Source organism: Leptinotarsa decemlineata, unplaced genomic scaffold (assembly GCF_025532065.1).
Source record: "Leptinotarsa decemlineata unplaced genomic scaffold, Ldec_3_MD MMD2_P_RNA_scaffold_2, whole genome shotgun sequence".
NCBI classification, from domain to species: Eukaryota; Metazoa; Arthropoda; class Insecta; order Coleoptera; family Chrysomelidae; genus Leptinotarsa; species Leptinotarsa decemlineata.
The window spans coordinates 18,910,095-18,935,900 of record NW_027412529.1 but is presented as its reverse complement, the minus strand read 5'-3'; the positions used below and the strand labels follow the sequence as shown (position 1 = coordinate 18,935,900).

The window sequence follows — 25,806 nt, the reverse complement described above, 5'->3', positions numbered from 1 at the left end:
ACACAAAATGTTACCAGAAATAAACCTAAAAAATCATCAAAATATAAAAATACTTACATTCAAAGCCGTTTTGCAGGATACTGTAGGCGGATTCAAAGGTACGAAATCATTATTTGGACCGGCGACACTGTAATAGTTCATCTGGAAAGGCACTTGAGGAGTACTGTTGCTACCCAAATAAGTGAACCATCTGAGAGGTGTGCATCTAGTGGAGCCCCAACCACCGCACATGATATCTAATGCTTTCATACCAGACTGAGGCATACTGACTTGCTTGCAAGAATTGAAAGCGCTCTCCAGGTATTGGTTGGACAAATAAATATCGACAGCCGTGATGTACGTTGTATTCGAAGCTTCATCCGTTTCAGTGGCGTTTATCTTCATAAAAGTCGACTGTTTGGGTGAGCAGCTCAATTCACAAATTTGTTCGAGAAAATTGTTGAAACAAGCCGGACACCTGCTCAACAAACTTTCAGCTATTGCTAAATTGTGGTCGAAATTAAATATTTGGCTGGGGCTGCAACACACCGGCTCTGAAGCCAATGCTGGACATCTTCGTTTCAATATTTCTAATGCAGAAGTGTTATTTAAAGGTTTCGCTGGCCCAGAATAAGGGCAGTTTTGCATGTATAGGCCCTTTTTGAAGCACTCTCCGTACCATATGCAATGGCCAGTTGACGCGTTAGAAAGATTCGTGGATTCATTGTTTGAGGCTCCAGAAATCTGCAACAAAAGGTAATTTGTTATTAAAAGGAGGAATTGAAACTGAATGCAATGCAAATGTTGATCTCAAACACCAAAACTACACCCCTGTTCTAGATGTGTATCACCAAAAAAGTTGGCATCATCCGGACATTAACTAAACTGTACAGTTTATCTATTAATTATGCCATTAGGATTGGTGAAAAGAGCGACTAAAATAGAATTGCCGTTTTGGTGTGTGGGGACAATATTTGCAATTATAAATTTATTATTCAATTTTCTAAAGACGTTCCACTCTGACACATAAATTTGATTCAGAAAAGTATTATTTCTTTTGTGATTATGTATTTCTTGTCTATAAATGTCCAGCTTGTAGTTAAGCATCTCACGCTCAAGGTTTACCTTTTGTGAATACCTTAATTTATTTGCAACACATTCCTTTCCACAACATTTTTGTATAGCTTGTGTAAATAAATTCAGATCAGTCCGAAGACACAGTTCTTGTCAAAAATCAACTATTTCATCTGACACTCATTGGTTTATCTTTTGAAAATTTTCATATTCTTCACAATGACCTTAATCACTTGAAACCACCCGTTCTTCCGTTAGGGTATTGTGGGTGAAGAAAACTGGTTGGCTTATACAAATTTTCACCACTGGCCGGTGAATTTTTTAAGGAAGTACGAATTCCAGATCTTTTGGTTAATTTTTTACGAATTTTTTATATCTTAAAGAATTCAAGTTCCGTATAAAAACTGATAAATTGATGGATGTAGCCATTACTACGTGGTAGGAGATCGTCATGAAAAATGAGAAATGAAAATTTTCTATGTTTTTAACCACTTTTATTTGTAACTAAAGTAACCGCAGTTTCGTCATACAAAGATATTTTCAAACTTATATATTGAACTAAAAGTTTAATCTATAATTTTAGAAATGTCCTCAAACTTTTAGTTTAATATATACGTTTGAAAATGTCCTTGTAGGACGAAACTGTAGAAACTTTAGTTACAGATAAAAGTGGTAAAAACAGAAATTTTCAAACTTATATATCAAACAAAAAGTTTAATGTATAAATTTAAAAATGTCCTCGAACTTTTAGTTTAATGTATAAGTTTGAAAATGTCCTTGTAGGACGAAACTGGTAGGAATTTTAGTTACAGATAAAAGTGGTAAAAACATAGAAATTTCATTTCTCATTTTTCATTATAAAAATTGTTCTATAAATATATTCTTCTAATTAAGAACCTCGAGAATATCAGTTATTTATTAAAAAAACGACTTCCTGCTAATTTAAGGCACGTAAATAGATAACCACGAAATTACATTTCCTTAGTTGCGATTTATTTATTTAATATTTTTATATTTTAATATATATAAATGAGTTATTGTGATTCTTATATAATCAGAAATGTTTATTGAATAACGAAATTAGTTAGTTCCCTAGCTATATAATTAAATGGGAGCTGTTGGATGGTAAGTTGCACTATATCATTGACTTGAATTATACCTATACATATTTTTCATGAAAGGTTTCTGAATTAAGTTTTTTCTGGTATCGAATTTTTATTTTTCATTATTTCATTGACAGTTGTTGTTAAGATGAATATACTCGATGATAATCCGTAATGTATTCAACAAACACTTCATCGTGAGATTTTCACTAAACAGTTTCACAAAAACACAACACATGTTTCGCTATGCAATAGCTTCTTCAGGCGTATCTATACTCGTGAGTATAAACACGCCTGAAGAAGCTATTGTGTAGCGAAACACGTGTTGCGTGTACTTGCTGGTTCATACGCTAATAGATTTTTCATTCATTTCTGAAAAAACATAACATGTTGTGAACAATTTGAGAGCACGCCGTGTTATCATAGTAATAACATTCATCACGGCCATGATTTTCATCAGGAACTCTATAACATAACTATTACAAACAATCAAAAAGTAATTTGAATGGCATGAGTACTTCCGAATATGAAACTTGCATCGTTAATGACATATTTTCAGAGAATTAGCATTTAGCAAAAATGTTAGTATTCCAGATATGGATAACATATAATATAAAAAAGTATAAAGGTAATAATACAGTCGTTTCTATCAGAGAACAATAGAACGCAGTGAAATAATAATCCATTCCATAATGTTATAAAGATAAAAAGTGATTCTATCAAATGTGGCATATTAATCCAGTCATTTTAGGTTTTTTAAACCTAATCTGCTGAAAATTTCCTAATGAGCTGAATTTTGGTATACACCTTCATTATGGCGTTTTAATGAAGATGTGAAAAATCGACATTGATATCGTGCCGGCTAAAAAAGTTATAAGGGTCAATAGGTCACGAAAATCAGTTTTTCGCGAATATCTCGCGACCTATGGCTCGGAGGTCAATAAAGGTCATTATAAAAATTATTCCTCATACGATTATCTACAAAAAATGTCTCTTGCATTTTTCTGTAAAGTCAACCGGTTTCGGACTAGAGCGCTGAGAAAGCGAGTAGAATTCACTCACATAGGGTATTGTATACCGTATACATATAAGGCGTCAACTCTATTGCTTTTTATCAAGTTTTATCTAATCGATTTAACAAAAAAAAATTAATTGAAATGCTCATTGAGAATTTAGGAAAAGTTGGTATTTCTACAAGACAACCACGTGATGATGCTGACGTCTTAATAGTTGAAACAGCAATTGAAAAATCAATAAATAATACTACAATTATCGTTGGCGAAGACATAGACCTATTGTTACTTTTCATAGCGCGCACACAAATACTTGATCAACCTAAATCCATTTTTTAAGAAACCAGGAAAAAATAATGTTGAAACAAAAATATACTCGACTGAGAGCCTCAACAAGTATCCACACTGCAAGAAAAATATTTCTGTTTCTACATGCTATGACCTGATGTGACACAACTTCAACACCTTTTGGGAAAGGAAAAATTAAAGTAATGAAGATGTTTGAAAAAAGACCCGATTTACATAATTCTGCAGAAATATTCCGACAAGAAAATTGCGCTCGAGATGCCCTTGTCAATGCTGGAATATATTTTCTACTAGCAATGTACGGTGCTCCAAAATCAGAAAATTCAATTGAAAATTACAGATACTGCAGCTTTGATAAACTAACAAGACAAAGCACAGCTGTGAAATTTCCATTATTACCACTCACTTCTTCAGCAGCTCAACAGCATATTTATCTAGTCTATTATCAAATACAAACCTGGCTAGGAAAAGAAATTGATCAAGAACAGTGGGGTTGGGAGTTGAAAAATAATATATTACAACCAATAACAACTTTTTTCCACCAGCACCCGATGATCTACTAAACACAATCTTTTATAATTGTACAAAAGGTTGTGGAGGCAAATGTGGATGTAAAAAAATTGGATTGAGATGTTCTAAAGCTTGTGGACATTGTCGTGGTCAGTCATGCTTAAACGCAGAGTCCAATAGTGAAGAAAATTATGAAGATGTTGATTTAAATACAGCAAGTCCACTCGATGTTTTGTCAGCAACTTTTGATAAAGTTGAAATTGAGGATATCGACGACGAATGAATATAAAAGAAAATTATATACAAAAAATGTTTCCCCTATTTTTCAATGTACAAATAAAAAATTATTGAGCATTAAATAAAATAAAACCTTTTATTACAGTACATGGATTATGCCTACGGGGGAAACCATGTAAAAAAACGCGCCTTGCATTCTACCTCAAAGGTGGTGCGGAAAAGAGTGCATCATCATAATGTAGTCGCTTTCTCAGCGCTCTAGTCCGAAAACGGTTGACTTTACAGAAAAATGCAAGAGACATTTTTTGTAGATAATCGTATGAGGATAAATTTTTATAATAACCTTTATTGACCTCCGAGCCATAGGTCGCGAGGTCGTGTAAAACTGATTTTTGTGACCTTTTTACCCTTATAACTTTTTTCGCCGGCATGATATCAATGTCGATTTTTCACATCTTCATTAAAACGCCATAATGAAGGTGTATACCAAAATTTACCTCAGTAGGAATTTTTCCGCAGATAAAACCTTAAATGACGCTCAACAAAAAATTATTTTCAGTGATAAGGAGACTTGTGCAAACCCTGTGTCAACATCATACGGTTGTTGTCGAGAGACAGCATTCAATATATTAAAAAAACATAAAAAATCTTTGATTATATTGAGAGATTGCTTTATTCTTTCTACAAACAAAAAGACATTGTTGAACATATATGAAAATCAATAAATTTATTAAAAGACGAGTTTTGAGTTACTAAATAGTATAAATAAGGTCTAGCCTCTGCACTTGGTCTCTTACAAAACTCCAAATAAATTTTATTGGTCCTCCATTGGATAAATGTTTCAATAACTATTGTTATTGTTACCAGAGAACTGGTATATGACATTGACCTGTAGACTAATTTTGGCAATACCAAAAATACCACGTAAGAAGGAAAAAGCAAATTCTCATTCGAAGCTCGGGATTCATTTAACGAGAATCGACAAAAAAAATATAAGGTAGTTGGGTATCTTTTATTTGATTCGATGCAAGATTCGTTTGAAACATTTGGTAAATACGCTAAAGAAATAATACGAAAAATTTCAAAAATATTTCAATTGGTAATAATTCTAGCTTCAGGGCAAAAAAGGAAAGGTCCAAACGTCCCTGTTATCTTGAGAATATTGCCGATATATGAATCACTGTCGCTTAGACATCGTCTTGATATCGCTTAGAATCGTCTTAATGATTTGCTAAGTTTGCCAATAAAATTGATCATTAAATAGACTTAAAATAGAAAGTAATACATTTCGCAGAATAGAAAATGAGAAATTAATTATGATTTTAGTGTTACTGAATATACATAAATTTTACTGACCGTATCAATGCAGATTTTTCAAAATACAGGTTTTAAGGTGAAACGATAGTCTTGCGTGTATCTAGCTACAATTCGTAATTTGCTTAAAAACATTATCACAGAAACTTTGATCTTAATGAGTATTTTCGCAATGTGAAAAAAATGCCAATTTGATTGGTTAAAATAGAACGATTGAACAAAAAATAAAGAAATAAACATGAAAATAAAAATAAAAAGTTAAGAGATTCCAAGCCAAGTTAGTTCACGACGTTTCGATTGTTAGTATCTACAATCGTCTTCGGGTGATGACTGGACTGATTCCTCCGAGAGATGACTATTTATGGGTCGTTCGAGTACTTTCACTTATCCCCGCTTTCCATTTTTTCCGCTTCACTAGTTCAGTGAGAGACGACCGTTTTGGCGGGAGTTGGCCATTTTTCGTTTGATGATGGGTTTCCATATGTTGCGTATCTCTACGCTAGCTTGACTGAATACGTTGTTGGACAACATGTATGTGGCTTCCTTGAATTTTCTCCTAAACCAATGTTCCTCTCTGTGTATAATCTCAGCTTGGGACCACTCGATGTTGTGTTGATGGGTCCAAACATGTTCTGATATTCCTGATTTGCTGGTTTCCCCACGCTGTGTGTGTTTCTTGTGCTCGGCAATGCGAACATTCAATTGCCTCTTAGTTTCACCAATATAAGATTTTCCGCACTCACAGGGTATCCGGTAAATGCAATTCTTGGAATCGCAGTCCGCGTTTGGTTGCCTGGTTTTCGTGAGGCTGCTGCGGATAGTGTTACCGGATCTGAAGCAGGTTCTGATGTTGTACTTGGAACCAATTCTTCTTATCCTCTCCGATAATCCTCTGATGTAGGGAAGTGCAAGCACTGGTTGTGACGGCTTCTATTCCTTGCGAGGATCCTGCTGTCTTTTAGCCAAAGTCTTTTCTACCATCACTTTGGAGTAGCCATTCCGTTGAAGATAATTTTTGATGATGTCTAGTTCCTTCTCTAGACCTTCCTTCGTATTACAGAGCCCGAAAGCACGGTCTAATAGAGTCTTGATGATTCCTCTTCTAATCGATTGATGGTGGTTGGATTCGTGGTTCAGATACTGTCCCGTGTGAGTGGGTTTTTGGTATACAGATGTTTCCCACTTAGTGCCGGTCCTCTTCACCAAAACGTCTTAAGAATGGCAATTCGTTGTGGATTTCCTTCTCCATTGTGAAAGTAATGGAAGGTCTCACGCTGTTTATATGTTTTAGGAAAGCGTCTAGTTCAGTATTCCCATGGTTCCATATTATGAAGGTGTCGTCAACATATATCAGCCAGACTCGAGGTTTCTTATGGTCTTCTTCAATGGACATAGTTTGAAACCACTCCATTTATATGTTGGCTATGACTGGTGAAAGTGGCGATCCCATTGGCATGTTTATTTATTTATTTTTTATTTTTTGTTCAATTGTTCTATTTTTATTTGTATTTTATTTCACTATTATTTCATTTCAGGTTTTTTTGCTGAATATAATTGTTATTTTCAGCTATTCATTTTCAATTCTTCTTTTTTAGTTGTTTCAGGGATTTCAAATCATTTTATATATTAGACAACAAGTCCGAACTAGTGAAATTCAGTAATTTACGCGGTATACAATCTACAGAATCGTGTGTACCTATCTTTAAAAGTAAACAAATTCCTACCTTATGTGATGGAATTGGCCGATACTTGATGAAAATCCATAACTCATTCAAGTACCACTTTATTGTGGATTTTGACCTGAGCGTTTTAATAGTGACTGAATTCTACTGAATTTTTTATTTATATAATAATGACTTACGATGCAGTGTTTGGAACCTTTGGCGTAGTAATGAATATTACTGAAGTTTTTTCTCAACATCTCGACACGTGTTTCGATCACCAAGTGATCCTCTTCATGAGGAAGATGTTCCAATTGAAGATGATCACCCGGTGATCGAAACACGTTTCGAGGTGTTAAAATAACGGTTTGGTATTGCAAAAATGACTAATAACTTTACCTGAGTTGCTTATATATATCAGGAGTATATGAGTTGACTTGGGGTTTTTCCCCAAAACTTTATATTGGCCAAACGGTAAGAACCTTGTCCCAAAGATTGAAAGGTCATAGGAGTAGTTTCTTGAACGTGGAAACCAATTCCAGATTTGCCAACTATCTTTTGACAGAGAGGAATGAGTTCAACTACGTCTATGAAGAATTACATTTGAAAGAGAAAGGTTTCAGACTCAATCTTTTGGAGTGCTTGGAAATTAATAGATTTAGTTTATTATATGTTCATTTACTGAGCTGATGAAAATTTACTTTTATGATGTTGAAAAATTAGCCTTTACCCAAACTTAGGTAAAGTTATTAGTTATTACCAAGGTAGAAAGTCACATGATTCAAATTGTTATTATATAAAGCACAAATTAGGTATAATTTTGTCAGTATGAAAACGCTTGAGGAAGCTAATGTATAGCGAAACACATATTGCGGGTTAAGCGTTGGTGGATTTCAAATCCATAACTTATCTGAGATATTGTTCGTATCTCCAATTTCATTTTTATTATCGCTCACATTCTTTACGTGACCAACATGTGTCATAATACCTATGTTTGAAGGTGGTTGACAATGTTTCATGGTGCCTGTCATTAGTTCGGACTTCCATTGTCTAATATGATATAAATTGATTTGAAATCACTGAGAGAATCTGTAAAAAATTAAAAAGATTAGTTGAAAAATAACAATTATATTGAGCAAAACAAAAATACAAAAAAATTAAATACAAGCCACAACAAAAAAAGAACTATTAACACGAAATGAAAATTGAAAGATTCAAAACCAAGTTACTTCACGACGTTTCGATTGTTAGTATCCACAATCGTCTTCGGGTGATAACTGGACTTGTTCCTCAGAGATCTGACTATTTATAGGTCATTCAAGTGTTTCACCTATCCTCCTCTTCCAGTTTGCAAGTAATTCGAGAAATTAAGAATAGTACTGTTATGTTTTTCCTGTGGGTTCGATAATATTTGACCGCACTGTACAATTAAACTCAACATTATTTCACTACTACACTGCCGATACAACACACACACTTTAATTGAACTCCAGACTAATACGCATATGTCTATCGCCTCATTTGCTCACTTCGTACCACACTTTCAACAAGACTCTCCGGTTGCCTGTTGGTAGTGCTTATATATCCCAATGGAAGTTTTCGGAAGCCGATAGGAATATTCTCGAAGCGCGATGACACGTAGAACGATCGAGAAGCACAAGTATAGTTGGCGCGACCTTGGCCAAATTACAATTGATCGACCAGCGATGGTTGGCGTTATTTTTGTTTAGGGAATAATTTACAACACAACATTACCATTTTTAACAAAAAAAATTTGAGTCTAAAATATGCCAACATGTAAAGTAATTATTTTATTTTTATTTCCTTTTTTCATTTCTTTATTTTTATTTATTCAATTGTTCTATTTTTACTTGTATTTTATTTCACTATTATTTCATTTCAGGTTTATTTTGGTTAATATAATTGTTATTTTCAGCTATTCATTTTCAATTCTTCTTTTTTAGTTGTTTCAGGGACTTCAAATCATTTTATATATTAGACAATGGAAGTCCGAACTAGTGAAATTCATCATGAAACATTGTCAATCACCTTCAAACAAAAGTAATTATTAGTTGTTATCATCATGACACGTAAGTCAGACTTCCATGACGTATTAGAGATAACAATAATAATAAACGTCTTTATTACTACAACCACAAAAAAAATCACAGTATTAAATATGCAAATCACTGCTATATTGTTCTTCCACTTGTCTATAATCAAAAAACCGTGGTGGTCATATGTACAATAATTGGTTGAAAGTTTACTTTGAAGGAAACCTAATTCTCTTTAATATAGAAAAAATATTTGCTCCCATATTCTGTTACAGAAGAAATTTATATTATTTATATAATGCTTCTTGTTTTCAAAATATTTCCAGAAATATAAACTAAATTAGGTTATTGTAATGACATAAATTGCTAACAATTCAAACAATTGAAAATGAAACGTGACTATCCAAAATATTCCGGATGAGGAGTTGAGAACAAGTGTTATTCAAGAAATCTTGGTCTAGTATGAGTTGTACGAACTTTCAATGAGTATCGCTGTTAGTTGTCTGTTCATAACTAAAAAGAAAGTTATTTTTAGCCGTTCACTAGACCACATAAGAAAATCTATGGAATTTAGGTTTCTGGGCAAACTATTAAACGGAAATACTTCATGGGGTTAAGTGGTAGAACAAATCAGTAATCTTGAATTATTGATTTGAATTTCAACCCAGGATTAGCATTCATTTTACAAATGTAAGGAAATATGTGTATGTATCCTAGATTGACAAAAAAAAACACATTATTATCATTATTAAACTGTGAACTAAACTCATTATGAAGAAGTATAACCTACCTCTTATGCACTTCACTGGGTTCTCGAAATCTTTCTCAAATGCTAGAGAAACAGTAAAATAAATTTCCATGAAAGATGGATACGTTCCTTTAACTCTAGTATGGAAAAATTCAGAATTCAAAATAAACTGAAAGAAGTTTAAATAAATAATGGAACCACGAGTTACGTATCACTGAAAGCAAGGTCTTGAAGAAATGAACTATCATGTATTAATTATTATTTATTGATATAACTATAGTTATATGAAACTTTGTTATTGAATGGAACATATTTTCGGTAAATTTTCATGCAATAACTATAGTTCCTAAATGCAACAGAAACTTGATTTTGAATTCAACACGTGTCAAAATACTTTTTCACGATGACATTGAGTCTATCAAATAAATGGAACCTGATTACATAACTATGTATGGTGCATAGTTGGAATATGTATCTATATTTCGCGACATATTACACTGTTTGACGTAATAATTTTTAATAGAATAATAATTTGTTCAATTTTCATCGAACACAGAATATGGCAATGAGAACTGTTCCAAAGTATAATCCGTTGAAAAATGGTTTTTAATTACCGACCGTGATTCTTTATTGTATGTTTCAAAAATTTTTGATTTGGGTAACTTATTTTCACTTGGGTTTTATTATTAAAAAGTGGTATTTCTTTCACATTTCTTCAGCGGAGCTTGGTAGAATCACTCTCCAAAATGTGTTTTAAGTAGGAGAATACCTCTCCCAGAAATGTTACATTGTAAGGTATGGTACAAGATGTATTCAATATGTGGACCAACATTTCAAAATTTCAAAAGCATCTGCTTGAGAACCTTTAAAAACAAACCATTTTAAAGTGAAACCAAAACCAAAGCACGAAAATATAGTACATATTTGTTTACATAGGCTTCTGTTTATGCTAATGATTGTGTTGGTATAGGTCATTTGGCATATTCATCTTGAAATATAATATTTATTTAATGGTGATCATTTGCTCATGGAGGAATTTAAAGGTCATCCTAATATGGTTATTATATCAGAAAACATTGATGTTGTCGCGTAAACTGTTAACGGAAGATCATAATTAACATTCCACAAAAATGAATCTCTTCTGAGCAACAGTGAAAGCATAAAAAAATAATACTTGGAAGTTTACCTGAAAATTCTCAAATATACAGTCGAGGTTAAGAAACGGTAATAAAAATCTATTTTGCATCAAACAGAACTTGAGGGAATAAAATATTTGCCACTATCGAGTTTGTCAGATAGTAAGTTTCCATATAAGGAAAGAATTTTCTTGCACTTGACTACGTCATCAGCTTAATCTTCTCGAAAATCAGATCTTTTTTTGTCATCGTTTAATCAGAACATTGAAGAAAACCAGATATATTTCAATCCCCTTTTCGGGCTGATTGAAACTATAGTTTTATTATTATGGCAAATTAATGAATTAACTGTCTCAAACAAATTTATTTCCAACAATATTTCACTAATCACAAACTAATTTATTTACAACACTTAGCAACTAACGCTTAATTTATTTACACTATTTGAATTCCTTGTTTAGCGGCTCGATTCACTTTCTGAACTGCACTGTTGGGCCGGGAAGCCGTGCTTATATCGGTAAAAGTCCTTTCTAGAAATCTGTAGTCGGTTCGGTTCTAGAGTTTTACCGGCGATTCCCGACTGCATTCTTTCACGGTGATGTCATGTGTTTGTTCGCTGAGTCGGCCGGCTATCGGTCAGGGGCGGCTTTATATTCGTTACATTATGTTTCACAAAAATAGAGAAGTTGTTAATGCAGAACTGAGTTGAAATTGTACATTTTTTGAGTGAAGATCTTCGAAAAATACTAATCAAAACATCCGAGACCTAATGCGTGTCCAAAACTAGATATTGCCTCAAAGCTTTTCAGTTAGTATATTATCCTCACTTCAACTCATAACTGAAGTTACCGAAGAGTTTCTTTTCCAATAAAATCCAGCGATATACTGGCAATTCTGCGACTAGACCAGTACCTGCGACAATTCCATAATAGTAGGCATTGAATTCTCAGATATATTATTTCATTAAAATAAAAACATTGTTGTCAAGGTTCTGATTCTATATTTTACCTACGACAATTCCATAATAGTAGGCATTGAATTCTCAGATATATTATTTCATTAAAATAAAAACATTGTTGTCAAGGTTCTGATTCTATATTTTCCTATTTCTTTAGCATAATTTCCGTGCGACACTGCAAGTGAGAAATTAAGGCAAAAACGTAAGACATTTCTGAGAACTTAGTACTTACTATATCGGAATTATAGTATGATTTATAGTTACATTACCACGAGATTACAACATTATGGGATCACAATCATGATATATTTCAGTTTCTGTTACATTTAGTGCATTTATTTTCCGTCGACTAGGTTAGGTTAGGTTAGGTTGCAGGTTAGATTATGTTTCCCTGAAAATTTATTCTTTATTCTACTAAATATTTAATAATTTTGCAATTAATAAATTGAGCAAGAAATGTTAGGAAGCAAAAATCACCACGACAGGAAAGGGCATTGTATCGCGAGATATACCGGGTGTCATCGAATTTTCAGACAAGTCATAACTTGGCATGTCATACTCAGAATATTAGGTTTATAAAAATGATATTTGGTATAGGCGAATAGTATGTGAAGATTTTTCGCATTATTTTTCACTTTCCGCTCATTTCCGGTTTCATCAGAAATGGCCCTGGTTTCAATTTTCAAATGGAACACCCTGTATATATTAACATTTTTGGATTTTTGAAGCGATTCAGGATCAGAATTCAACATTTTGAAAAGTGTGTATCTACTTCATTTTTTATTCACTTTTATTATGATCCAACCAATCCTTGTTTTCGAAAAGTGCTTGCCAAAAAATGATGGTCATTTGAAAAACAATAGACACGAAAATGCACTTCTGCCAACTTGTCTTATTCTTGTCTATTGCACTAGTCACGAAAACTTAGCAATTGCAATTTTCTGAGACCACCACCCTCAGATTAGTTTACGTTCAAAGATCACTCTAAAAAATGAAGTAAGCATATTTCTTTAAATGTCACATTCTGATGCAGAATACAGGGGTATTCGGCTGAACATTGAGAAGATATGTATACGGGTATATACTATTGTGATATTTTGGATCGATTTGGAATTTAGAAAAATATAGGTTTTGAGTCCAACTCGTATACATTTGAATTTCTGCCGTCATACGATCAGGAACTATCTTAATTGTTATTCGAGACACTGCTCGTCACTACGTTGGAAGAAGAACTCATAGAACTGATAACGAACAAGGAAATAAAAATAAAATTCAAAAATGGATACCAAGAATTTGGGCTACAAAAGCAATTGTACCCTGGATTGTGGTCCATCGTTCAACGATTTTTGATAGCATTCCCATCATCGTATTTGTGTGAACGTGGATTTAGTGCTGTGGCAACGTTGCTAACTAAAAAGAGAAATCGGTTGCAGATTACTAAACGCGGTGACTTACGGCTGTTTTTGAGTAAAATCGAGCCTGATATCAACAAACTTGTTGAATCGTCAAAGTCATCGTTCACATTAGATTATTTTTAAAATCCAAATTGAAATGTTTATTTTAATAACATGAATAAAAGTTTTCCTAATATTACAAAATGGTGTTTTACATTACCGTCATCAGAAAGTCTTATTTTCACATGACACACATGATTTAATTATTAAAATAATGACTGCAATTGTGATTCTTCTTAAGATGTCGTAAAGTAATCAAAATTGGGGGCGCTAAAAAATAACTAATTATCGAATTGGGCGGTAGACAAAATAAGTTTGAGAACCTCTGATCTAGATTATAAACCAGGCGTTGATTCATACTGACCCACCGAAAAAAAGCGGGTTTTCAAAATGCTCAAATGAACCGACAAACGCATCACTGTTTTGTAGTTGGCAAGACAACGGTGAAGAGAATTATATAAACAATATCTGATAAACTTTGACGGTTTACTACTGATATGATGCGGTAAATATGAGGAAATTTACGTGATCACATCTCGAATGATTCATCTTTATCTATTTTGATATTCATCAGTATACACACAGTACACAGAATCAGGCATGGCAGAAGAGATCTGCAGCCGAGCAAACCAAGGGTCTGTTTTTTATGTAATTTGACAAAAGTTGACAACGGTTGAAAATAACCTAAATAATTGTGAAGTGTAATTGAAATAATAATGCTTTAGTGTTTGAGAAATTGAACAAGTGGACCTCTTACAAGTATTAGAGCCCCACACATTCGTTACAATACTTTTTTCTAGATAAACCTAGGTACTTTAGTGAAAATGCTTCTTGTTCATAGATTCTGTTATTTTTTAATTGTAATTTGATGTAAATGGAACATTTTTGAAGAATACCTGTTCATTGTGCAATTGTTTTTATATTCGAATAGACCGAAAAGTAATGATATTTTGATGATCCTGGCGATATGACTAACAGAGTTACTTAAAACAATTTAAATTCCGAAGTGGACTCTTGCGAAAATATGAGTAACTATCAGACGGGTTATTACAAAAAACAATACGTCTACTGAATTTAAATATCCAATACCAAGTTGAGAGTGAAACAGAAACTGGCACAATTCATCAATTGACACCATTGAGCTAATTTGTGCTATTTCGAAGCAATTTTGAATCCACCGATGGAAATCGCTCGTTTAGAACATGTTTGTATATTTTGAATAAGTAAAAACTTCATAGAAAATATTAAAAATAACATCAAAGTAATCGTAACTCTGGGAAAAGGTTTCTGTAACAATGAAGGTTATATTTGTTTGAAGGTGATTGACAATGATTGACTATATAAAATGATTTGAAATCCCTGAAACAAGTAAAAAAGAATAATTAAAAAAGAATAGTTGAAAATAACAATTATATTAAGCAACAATAAACCTGAAATGAAATGATAGTGAAATAACCTACAAGTAAAAATATAATAATTGAATAAATAAAAATTAAAGGAATGCAAAAAAGAAAATAATAAAAATAAAGTGTAGAGATTCCAAGTCACGTTAGTTCACGACGTTTCGATTGTTGGTATCTACAATCGTCTTCGGGTGATGACTGGACTGATTCCTCCGAGAGATGACTATTTTATAGGTCGTTGAAATACTTTCACTTTCTCTACTTTCCATTTTCCGCTTCACTGATTCCGTGAGGGATGACCGTTTTGGCGGGAGTTGGTCATTTTTCGTTTGATGATGGGTTTCCATATGTTTCGTATATCTACACTGGCCTGGCTGAATACGTTGTTGGACAACATGTATGCGGCTTCCGCATACATGTTGGAACTAATGTTCCTCTCTGTGCATGATCTCAGCTTGGGACCACTCGATGTTGTGTTGATGGGTCCAAACATGGTCTGCTATTCCTGATTTGCTGGTTTCTCCTCGCTGTGTATGCTTCTTGTGCTCGGCAATGCGAACATTCAATGGCCTCTTAGTTTCACCAATATAGGATTTTCCGCACTCACAGGGTATCCGGTAAATGCAATTCTTGGAATCGCAGTCCGCGTTTGGGGGCCTGGTTTTCGTGAGGCTGCTACGGATAGTGTTACCGGATCTGAAACAGGTTCTAATGTTGTACTTGGAACCAATTCTTCTTATCCTCTCCGATAATCCTCTGATGTAGGGAAGTGCAAGCACTGGTTGTGACGGCTTCTCTTCCTTGCGAGGCTCCTGCTGCCTTTTAGCCAAAGTCTTTTCTACCATCGCTTTGGAGTATCCATTCCGCTGAAGATCATTTTTGATGATGTCTAGTTATATTATTTGCGAAGGTTATATTATTTGCATTTACTGTATGATTCAGAATGAACCCTATGATTATCACAGAAAAATGTTGGTATTTCTGACTCACTGCACTAACATAAATGGAGATGAGAATTATTATGATCATTCCCAATTTGATTTCAACTTAAGAGCAACCGGTAGACAGCTGTTTCAGCCTGTTGGGCATCGTCAGTACCGGCCAGGCGGTCCTCGATTGAAGACAAAATGTGATGTCGTTCATCGTCGTTTTAATCAGTCAGGAGCCTTGCTCCCTTACCCTTTGGACTGTTTTTCGTCAGAGGGACAAATGGGTCATGACTGATTTTTGATGGTGGCATGAAAGTCCTCAGACATCACCCCTACCTGGCTGGGGTGAGATGGATGAAGATATTATTCATCTGTTAACGGAGGACATAGAGGCCTCATTCGACAGAATGTCGGGGCCTTCTATATCGAGAGGGGTCGTCTACAGCGTAATCTATAGCTTCCCTGACTAAACAAAATGTGAACAACCAAGAAAAGTACTTAATACAAATAACTGCGTAAACGCAAGCGAGACATAAGTGGAACCACCTATTGGTGTGACACCCAAATCAACTTGCTGAGTTTTTATGTTAGTGTTAGTTGTTTGACCATCAACCGACAACTGCGGTAGCAGAAATTTGGGAAGCTATCCTGGAATGCCATCAGAAAACGAATCCACATGTTTCCAAAAATGATATGAAATCGAGAAAGGTTAATGCAGTCAAGCTGCTGGAAAATAATTTCATGAAAACCAAAAGATAAATACCATTCTGATCATTCCCATATTATTTCAATTTAACAGCCACCGGTAGACAGCTGTTTCAATAACTGCGTAAAAGCATGTGAGACATAAGTAGAACCACCTATTGGTGACACCCAAGTCAACTTGGTAAAACCACCAACACTGACATACAAATTTTGTTGTACGAATAGGTATCTAATTTCATAAGATAAAAAAATATATCGTTCTTCTAATATGTTCATTCCATGACATTTTTTTTTTTAACAAATGAAACTAAAAATCTGATGTTTTTGTGCATTTGATAGTATTATTATTGAATATAATAGCATACATAAGTGCTTCAATCAATCATTCAATTCCAAATTTGGTAGGGAATTTACATAAACAAGAATTCAAAAAGAGATCCTTCAGAACAGCACAAAATGATAAATATTTTTCAATAATAAGAAACAAATTATTCAAATCGGGATATAAAAGGTCACACTTTTCATTTTCATCAATTTCCATTCCAATGTCGCTGTCTCTAGATTTGCCGATACCGTCTAGACTTTTATACAGGGCTTTTCATAATGAGCGTTAATTAGCCGTTTCTGGCAAACTATTTAACGGATCAACCTGAAAATTCCACAGTATGCATAAGTCAATATGACCTACACGCCTAAAATATTTTAGACGAAGCGGCGTTGTCGCTTCTACTATAAAGTAGCGGTTTCTTTGATTTTTCAAATGGAACACCCCGTATATAATATCATATTATGATTCATTATCACTTTGTCAACAAATTCATATACTATTTCCCTATACCTATCTATTACCGTTTAGAAGATATAAATTAATTTCGATATTTTTTTTACCAAACATAAACTTTTATAAATGCTGATAATCTTGAACTCTCTTGCACTAAAACGAGTCATATTTTCATTTGCCTCATACAGGGTCTTCAAAAAATGCAGATACTTTGATCTCATGAAAAAATGAGTGGAACTCAATTTTTTCAAATGGAACACCCTGTATATTTCAACATTTTTCAGCTCTACATCCAATTTTAGATTAACTTTGTTCAGATAATACTATTTCTATTTTGAACCGTTTTCGAGATAAACTGTTTCAAACGGAAATTGACATGGTTTCCTTGTTCATCACTCATTTTTGTAAAACAGATTTCGTTTGATGTTTCTCAATTAGTCACACATAATACAATGAAAAGATAATTATTGAAATACTTCTCAAACATCGAATGAAACTTCTCTTCAACAATAGTTTTATTAACGCTGAAATACGAACTGAAAATAATAAACTCATAAATTAATGAGTTAATTTGATCGTCAGTGTATTTCAGAATATGTTCAAACACATCTCCACCTCTACTTAAACAAACATGTAATCTCTTCAAAAGATTGTCATGTGTAGCGCTTCTGATCAAGTCTGGAGCCAAACTATTGAAAGCAGTTGTAACTCTCGATTTCATATCTTCCATTGTTGTTATTGGAGTAGAGTAAACCATATTTTTAATGAAACCCCACACGAAATAATCTAATGGATTGCCATCTGGTGTTCTAGGAGGCCAACGAAAAGGTCCATTATTACCAATCCATCTGTCTTCGAAGATTTCGATTAAAGCTTCGCTGACTGAATGAGAATTATGGGGTGGAGTACCATCCATTTGGTACCATACACGTTCTCTTCCTGGCCTATTATTTAAAATAATTTGAATTCCATTCCTCAGTAAATCTTCATATTTTGATGCATTCAAATTATCATCATAAAACTCGATATAAAAAAATTACTCATTCTTTACGGCACAAAATACATTGAATTGCCATCTTTCTTGAAAACTCCTTTGACGGACAACATGGGGATTTTCTGGCGCCCAATAATGACTGTTGTGTCTATTGAAACCTACAATTTTTCAGTAGTCGATTTATCACATTATTATTCGGCTTCGGAAGTTGTGGATATCTTTCATGAAATACTCGGCAAGTTCTACTTGCAATTCTATTGCACTCACCATAAATTATTAATAAATTCAAGAAATCTTCATTACTGTAACCTAATCTTGACATTATTCTATTATAATTGGTAGCTATCACAATCAGTCAAAACCACCAACGAAAGTCTGACTTTAAATAATTGGTTTATTTATTTTTCCAAAGCACACTATTAAAAAATATTAATGTGTACTGTTGTTGTACGTTAGAGACCAATACCTCAATATATACAAATTGTAACTTTTTCTAAGGTAGGTACATACCAATTTCGAATTGACTGATCTGAGACAGTTGAAAAACTGGATCCAAAAAGAAATATTACTAAGTATAAAAAAATGTTGAATATCCAAAATAAGTGATGAATTCAAAAAAACGAGCACGTCAGTTTCCGTTTGAAACAGTTTATCTCGAAAACGGTTCAAAATAGAAATAGTATTATCTGAACAAAGTTAATCTAAAATTGGATGTAGAGCTCAAAAATTTTGAAATATACAGGGTGTTCCATTTGAAAAAATTGAGTTCCACTCATTTTTTCATGAGATCAAATTATCTGCATTTTTTGAAGACACTGTATGAGGCAAATGAAAATATGACTCGGAGTGAAGATCCTCATAGTATCACTCCACTCCATTTCAAATATGATCGTTTTAGTGCAAGAGATTTCAAGATAATCAGCATTTATAAAAGTTCATGTTTGGTAAAAAAAAATATCGAAATTAATTTATATCTTCTAAACTGTAATAGATAGGTATAGGGAAATAGTATATGAATTTGTTGACAAAGTGATAATGAATCATAATATGATATTATATACGGGGTGTTCCATTTGAAAAATCAAAGAAGCCGCTACTTTACAGTAGAAGCGACAACGCCGCTTCGTCTGAAATATTTTAGGCGTGTAGGTCATATTGACTTATGCATACTGTGAAATTTTCAGGTTGATCCGTTAAATAGTTTGTCAGAAACGGCTAATTAACGCTCATCATGAAAAGCCCTGTATAAAAATATTATTTCAAACATATGAGTATCCTTTTCTCTAAAACTTTTAGTGAACTGAAAATATAGAAAGAGTTTACCGTTTTTTCGACGGTTTCCAAAAATTTTCAGAGTGGAGTTAGAAGAAAAGGAGAAGAGACAAAAAAAAGATTCAACGCCTCTGTTTGAAAATGATTTCAAACATCCTTTGTTGTTAAATACTCTTGCAAATTACTGAAATTATATTCTCCAGAACTAGTGAATTAAACATTTTTGAAATTGCTGTAGTTATTCTGAAAAACACATCAGAATCAAAATATAATGTTAAATCAATTATTATTTATTCAGTTTCCCACATTTTAAGGAGATACTAAATACAATAGATATTCCACAAATGCACGTCTTGTATTTCAAGTAATAATATACCGTACCCGTACACAGTTCATCTTTAGAGTGTAAGTAACGTTAATTGGGGTATAAACACCATTCTGAGGTGTGAGATGTCACCCATGAAGCAAAGCATTAAATACATTTTAGTGTGTGTATACTCGAAACTGATCATGACTTTTTATAACAGTAATTATCTACTCAAGTAAACAAGATTGTATTTACTTTGACTAAACATTTAGTCACGCAGAAATTCACGAATGGCGAAAAATGTAATAATAATCGATCTTGAATTAAGAAACATAACGATTTGTATTTCAATTCGTCGATTTGTTATATAAAAAACTTGATGTTCATTTTAATATGTTATAGTATTTCCAATAACAATTGAAACAGCACAGAGAAGGAATTCCCGTCTCGACATAGGCGTCGGAATATTATTTTACAGTGGTAGTTTTTCAGTTACTTATTCTCACAATCATAGCTATTGATCACCCCATGAAAAAGTTATCTCAACTGAATTTTTCCACCATGGGTAATTATGAAAAACTTCGAAATTTAAGGTAGTTGAGTTCCGAGTCGAAAACTCTAAAATACAATGAAAACACAAATAATTACACCGAATTCTTGTCAAACATATATTTACAAAATAATAGAGGCCAACAAAATTGCTAGAAAAATCAAAATTCTTCTTCGCTATATTCGGATGAGATGGGATTATCATCGGGTTCAGTAACGATCGGATTTATGGAACTTTGCACAAAATATTTGTTCTCTTCTTTTATAACGTGGGCCACACAGTTCTTCCACACATCACTATTACCTACTTCACTCACCACTAGCCTTATATTGTCAAGCACCACAGCATTCAAAGTCGGTGACTGATTACATTTTCGCAAGCTTTCTTTCATTGTGGGCCAATCCATTTCAATTGGATTGAACATACGGAGGCAAACATATGGAGACAAACATATGGAGGCAAACGCACGAGAATATGACCACGTGTTTCAAACATCGAATCAATAATATACTCTTTTTTGAACTTACGTTGTTTTATGGTCGCCAGTAATACCTTTTTCGTTGGAATCTTTTCGTGTATTTCCATGTCATGAGTTCGCATGAAATCAACAATATCTGCTTTCTTGTGTATTTTAGTCAATAACCAAGAATGATACGAAGCGTTATCCATAAAAATAACCGAGTTTGGAGGAATATTTGGGAGAAGCTGCTCACTGAACCAGGTTTCAAATAAAGCCGCCGTCATATCTTCGTGGTAATCAGCAGACGAATCTTTTATATTTTTGGCCAACAGAAGCAAAGCGTTAGGTACGAAACCACTTTCATTCCCGGCATGCAAAATTATAACACGTTTTCCCCTTGAAGAAGGTGTGTTCAACGCACAATACTTGGTTTCGTCTACCCAGCCATATTTGACAACATCATGGGTGTCAAACCAAGTTTCGTCGAGGTAGATTATATGTCTGCTGGATTTTCGGTAGCTTTTCCTTCGCCTCAAATATTCTTGTCGGAGTAGAACAATGCGTGTCTGTCGATTCCATTATGACCATCCAATTGTTCAATTTTTATATTTGAAACCACAAGACAATAAGACACCTCGTAGAGTTTCTAAAAATTTGTAATTGTAATCGGGATAGTCGAGTAATTTATACCAAATCATTTCCAAGGTTGGTACTTCATTTTTTTTGGTATATACCATGAATTGTTCGCCGAATCAAATTTTTTGTAGCACCATCAACGTTTGCGAATTTTTTATTCCTTTGTTTTCGTTTCATTGAATGGTCAATGACATCCCCTATTTTAATGACTCGAAGAACTGTCGAACGAGATAGTTTCGTCATACTTAATGTTATTATTTGTTTCAAAAGGTCTCCAGAAAGACGTATTGGTGAAAGTACCCAAAAACACCAAGATTTTCACAAAAATCGGTTTAAACGATGAGATTGGAACCTTTGGTGTAAAAGTTGAAAACTTTTTCTAGAGATCAATTACCCTAACGCCAAACTAATATTTTTGCACTCGATGCGCGTTTCGTTAACAAGGTTAGCATTTTCAGAAGAAGCAAATTGATACTGAATCTGAAGACAAGGGTTAGCTAAAGTTGTTTGGTCCGATGTGGACTTTTTGTTTGTTAAATGATGATTATCCTAATTGATTTTTCGGTAATTTACTAGTGGAACCACTACTTGCCAATTAATTTGTCTGCTTTTTAATCTATTGTTGACAAATTAATTTGCAGGTAGTGGTTCCACAAGTTAATTACCGAAAATTCAATTAGGATAATCATCATTAAACAAAGTCCACATCGGACCAAAAAACTTCAGGTATATAAACAGCTTACCCTTGTCTTTAGATTCTGTATCAATTTGCTTCTCCTGAAAATGCTAACCTTATTAGCGAAACGTGCGTCAAGTGCAAAAATATCAGTTTGGTGTTAGGTAATTCATCTCTAGAAAAAGTTTTCAAAATTCGTTTTGCAAAACCACTCACTACCTCACCTAACCCCACGAACACACGGCACTGATAAAGAAATATTGTGAAACGGACAAAAAATTAGTATTCAGCCAGTCCAGCTAGCCGAGCCTTTATTCCTCAACTACATTTGAGTTTACTAGTTTACTATCTGGGCGACTAGGGGCCACAGGCAAGAAATGTTTATGACTGTACCAGGGACGCTTTGAACATAAAAGCACTGGTAGTATATACATTTCCCATTTGCCGGGCAGTGATTATGAACACTCCTCGTAGTGCTCTAATTTTTTTTTGCCGTTCCAATTGGGAATGGATAGACTATAACGTACTGTTGAAAGTTTTATGATTCAAAAAAAATGTAATCGTCAATGTTTTGTTGAATGAAGCTGTCATTGGGTTCCTGAACTCGGTACATTTTTGTACAATTTAGAAATATATAATTATCAACTGATATGACATTTTGCTGAATTTGACACTATTATTTGTTTATTTATCAGTGTCCAATAAGTAAAAAGGAAAATATTTGTAAAAAACTAAACAATACAGTATAGTATAGTGAAAATACTCTAAAAGAATTCTGATTTTCAATTATGGAATATCATTGACTTTAGGTCGATAATGGTCACTATCTTGCACTGACGAATGGCTAATGAGCCCGAAACCGGTCTGCAAGTGTGCCCGTTCCAAAATTGAAGGTCGACTCTTTCAGTTGTATTGCCAATTGCATAGGTATGCAGGAAATTTTCTGTGAAGATTCCTGCACTGACGCCTGTCGGATATAATCCAACACCCTTCATGGTATTAGTCAGGGGAGTAGTTGTTTTCTGATAGGCGTCAGTCCATTCAACCTACTGTGTAGCTATATCCGAGACTGGCTTGAACGTTTGAAGTTCATTTCTTTAGATTTTTTTACTGCCAGTGTTCAAGCATAGCCCACTGACTAATGAGAAAATAAATTATGTGTGTTTGTATCTTTCTATTTGTTCTCCTTGCGCCATTGTTAACATTAACATTCTCTGTTTGAAACAATGGTTTGTAGGCATATTGTGTGAAAATGGATAAAAAAATTGCTATGAAACAGGTGCTTACTAAAAATTTCAAAACTGAGTGTGGCACAAGTGGGACTGCACCTGTATGAAAATTCTATGAACCCATTCTGATGATATCTAAATAAAAGTTCCCGACACAAAGTTTTAACAAATTTTGATATTTCTATAAAAAGAAAGATACAACCAAAAATGCAATTTGTTCGGTGTTTTCCAATGTTTTAGTATCTTTGATATCAAAAGAATTACAGTCGACTTTTTGGTAGCCTTTAATATCATTTAAAACTAAGAAATGGTGTCACTATTCAACGCTCTCTCTATCTTTTGTCGTTTACGAGATCCTCATGCATAGATTCGAATTTGAATAATCTACATCCGTAAGAACGGATATTGAGAATAGTTATTATTATTATTATTATTATTATAATACCAAAGAAATATCAATAAAGACCACTTTTTTTTCTTTTTCGAGTACTTTTTCTTTTCTTTCGATACCAATCAAGAGAAATTATATACCTACACAGGAAATTTGAAAAAACTTCAATAGTTCAATAGGTACACATTGACAACCCTCGGGAAGAATTTTAATAAAAACTTAAAATTGAAAATATTCACATCAAATTTTTCAGAAACAATTTTAAGAAACAGGTCAAATTGAATTTTGAACTGTTTTTCAACACTAGCAGTATGTCCGTATCATTAAAAAATGATGTTCTGCAATTGTTTTCAAGTTTCACATATAATAGATTAAAATAGTCTATAAATATGTGATTTGGTCGTAGTACCGGATACTTCTTGACATATAACATTGAAGTTGAGTAATTCATCGAGATATCTAAAATAACAGATAATAAATAGTCAAAGCACACACGTTTACATCGAATAATCCTAATATAGGAGAGTTCAAGTGTTCCCGTGAAGTTGGCCATGGAACAATTACTATTTAAAAAAAACTTATAAGCGGATCATGGAAACGGTAGAAACATTTTACGTTAATTAATTTTGAAAAAAATTGATTTTATAAATACGTTATGTGAAAAGTTTGATTGGTTCTTTTTTAACCCGAGAAATGATACTGATATAGCAGATGATCCGCCTATAATGGACGCGAAACTCCTATATGAATCATAATCATTGTAATTATGATAAAAAAATTTATTTCAAAAATATGCCGACTATTAGAGCTTGTACACAAACAACATAGAATGAAATGATATCGAAAAGATCAAGTAGTAATGTGAAACACTATTTCCGGCACACATTTCATTAAGTTATCGTCAGAAAATGAATTGTAGTACAATAAATATATTTGACCAATCAGTACACAGCAATTCCCTTCTCGACACGGGTTTTACTAACCAAGTTGATTTTATCGGGAGTTAACTATACGCACGTTTAAGACGCTGTTCTAGTGAGTGGGTCAAGTATTTTCGTTGGACGATTTTGTCAATACTCAATCATGATCATACAGATTAGTTCATACGATAAATTTTAAAAATTATAGCATTTTTACTCCTAATCATTTTAAAAAAGTAATTGTGGCCAGTGAACGCCAGAAGTATAAGTCGGATCCAAGTTTGACAATAATTTGTTAATTATTTAAAGTATCATTTGCTATCGATGCAATTTTATGCACACGTACATGTACATGGAACTGTTCCTAAAAGTCAAGTCAAATCAATAGCTGTCTGTTATAACTACACCTGAAACATGTTCACAATGAGAGAGAGATGTTCGCTAGTGCTGAATTTTTGACATATATAGGAGGTATCGTGTTTTTGAAATTCAAAAGTCACAATTCCGACGACATCAGGAGAAAACCGAAAAAAAATTTATAGAGAAACGAAAGTTTATCTGTAAAATAATAACTGTAAAAACGCTAACTTGTGAGGGAAACATTTATTGTGACCTGAAATGAAAATGAATTATTAAATGGGGGAAACAATGAGTGAAATATTAATTAAATGCAAAAAATGAAAAGTAAAAGAAATACAAAATTAAAATGAAATAATGAAGATAAATGATGAAAAATTATACAACAAAAAAAGAAAAAAATATACCAAGCTACTTCACGACGCAACGTTTCGATTGTTGGTATATCCACAATTGTCATCAGTTAGTTAGTCAGTTATCACCCAAAGACCCAACGGAAGTAGCTTGGTTTGAAAACTTGTTTATTTATAGATCTTTCAATGAATTTTTCAATTGTTTGCATATAATTGACACAATTCACTTTTATTATTAATTATTTTCATTTCAGAACACAAAAATTTGTTTTCTTCACTTCACATATTTTTATTTT

At 33.3% G+C, this 25,806-nt stretch overlaps 1 protein-coding gene across 5 annotated transcripts in view; it reads right to left on the bottom strand.

Moving 5' to 3' along the window:
- LOC111507610 (NPC intracellular cholesterol transporter 1) overlaps window positions 1-25,806 on the bottom strand; it is an 82,938-nt gene that overhangs the window by 47,902 nt on the left and 9,230 nt on the right. For all 5 annotated transcript variants that reach the window (XM_074184948.1, XM_074184958.1, XM_074184954.1 and 2 more), the window contains exon 2: window positions 58-723. In XM_074184948.1, the coding sequence (XP_074041049.1) occupies window positions 58-723 (666 nt within the window). The remainder of the gene's footprint in view (window positions 1-57; window positions 724-25,806) is intronic.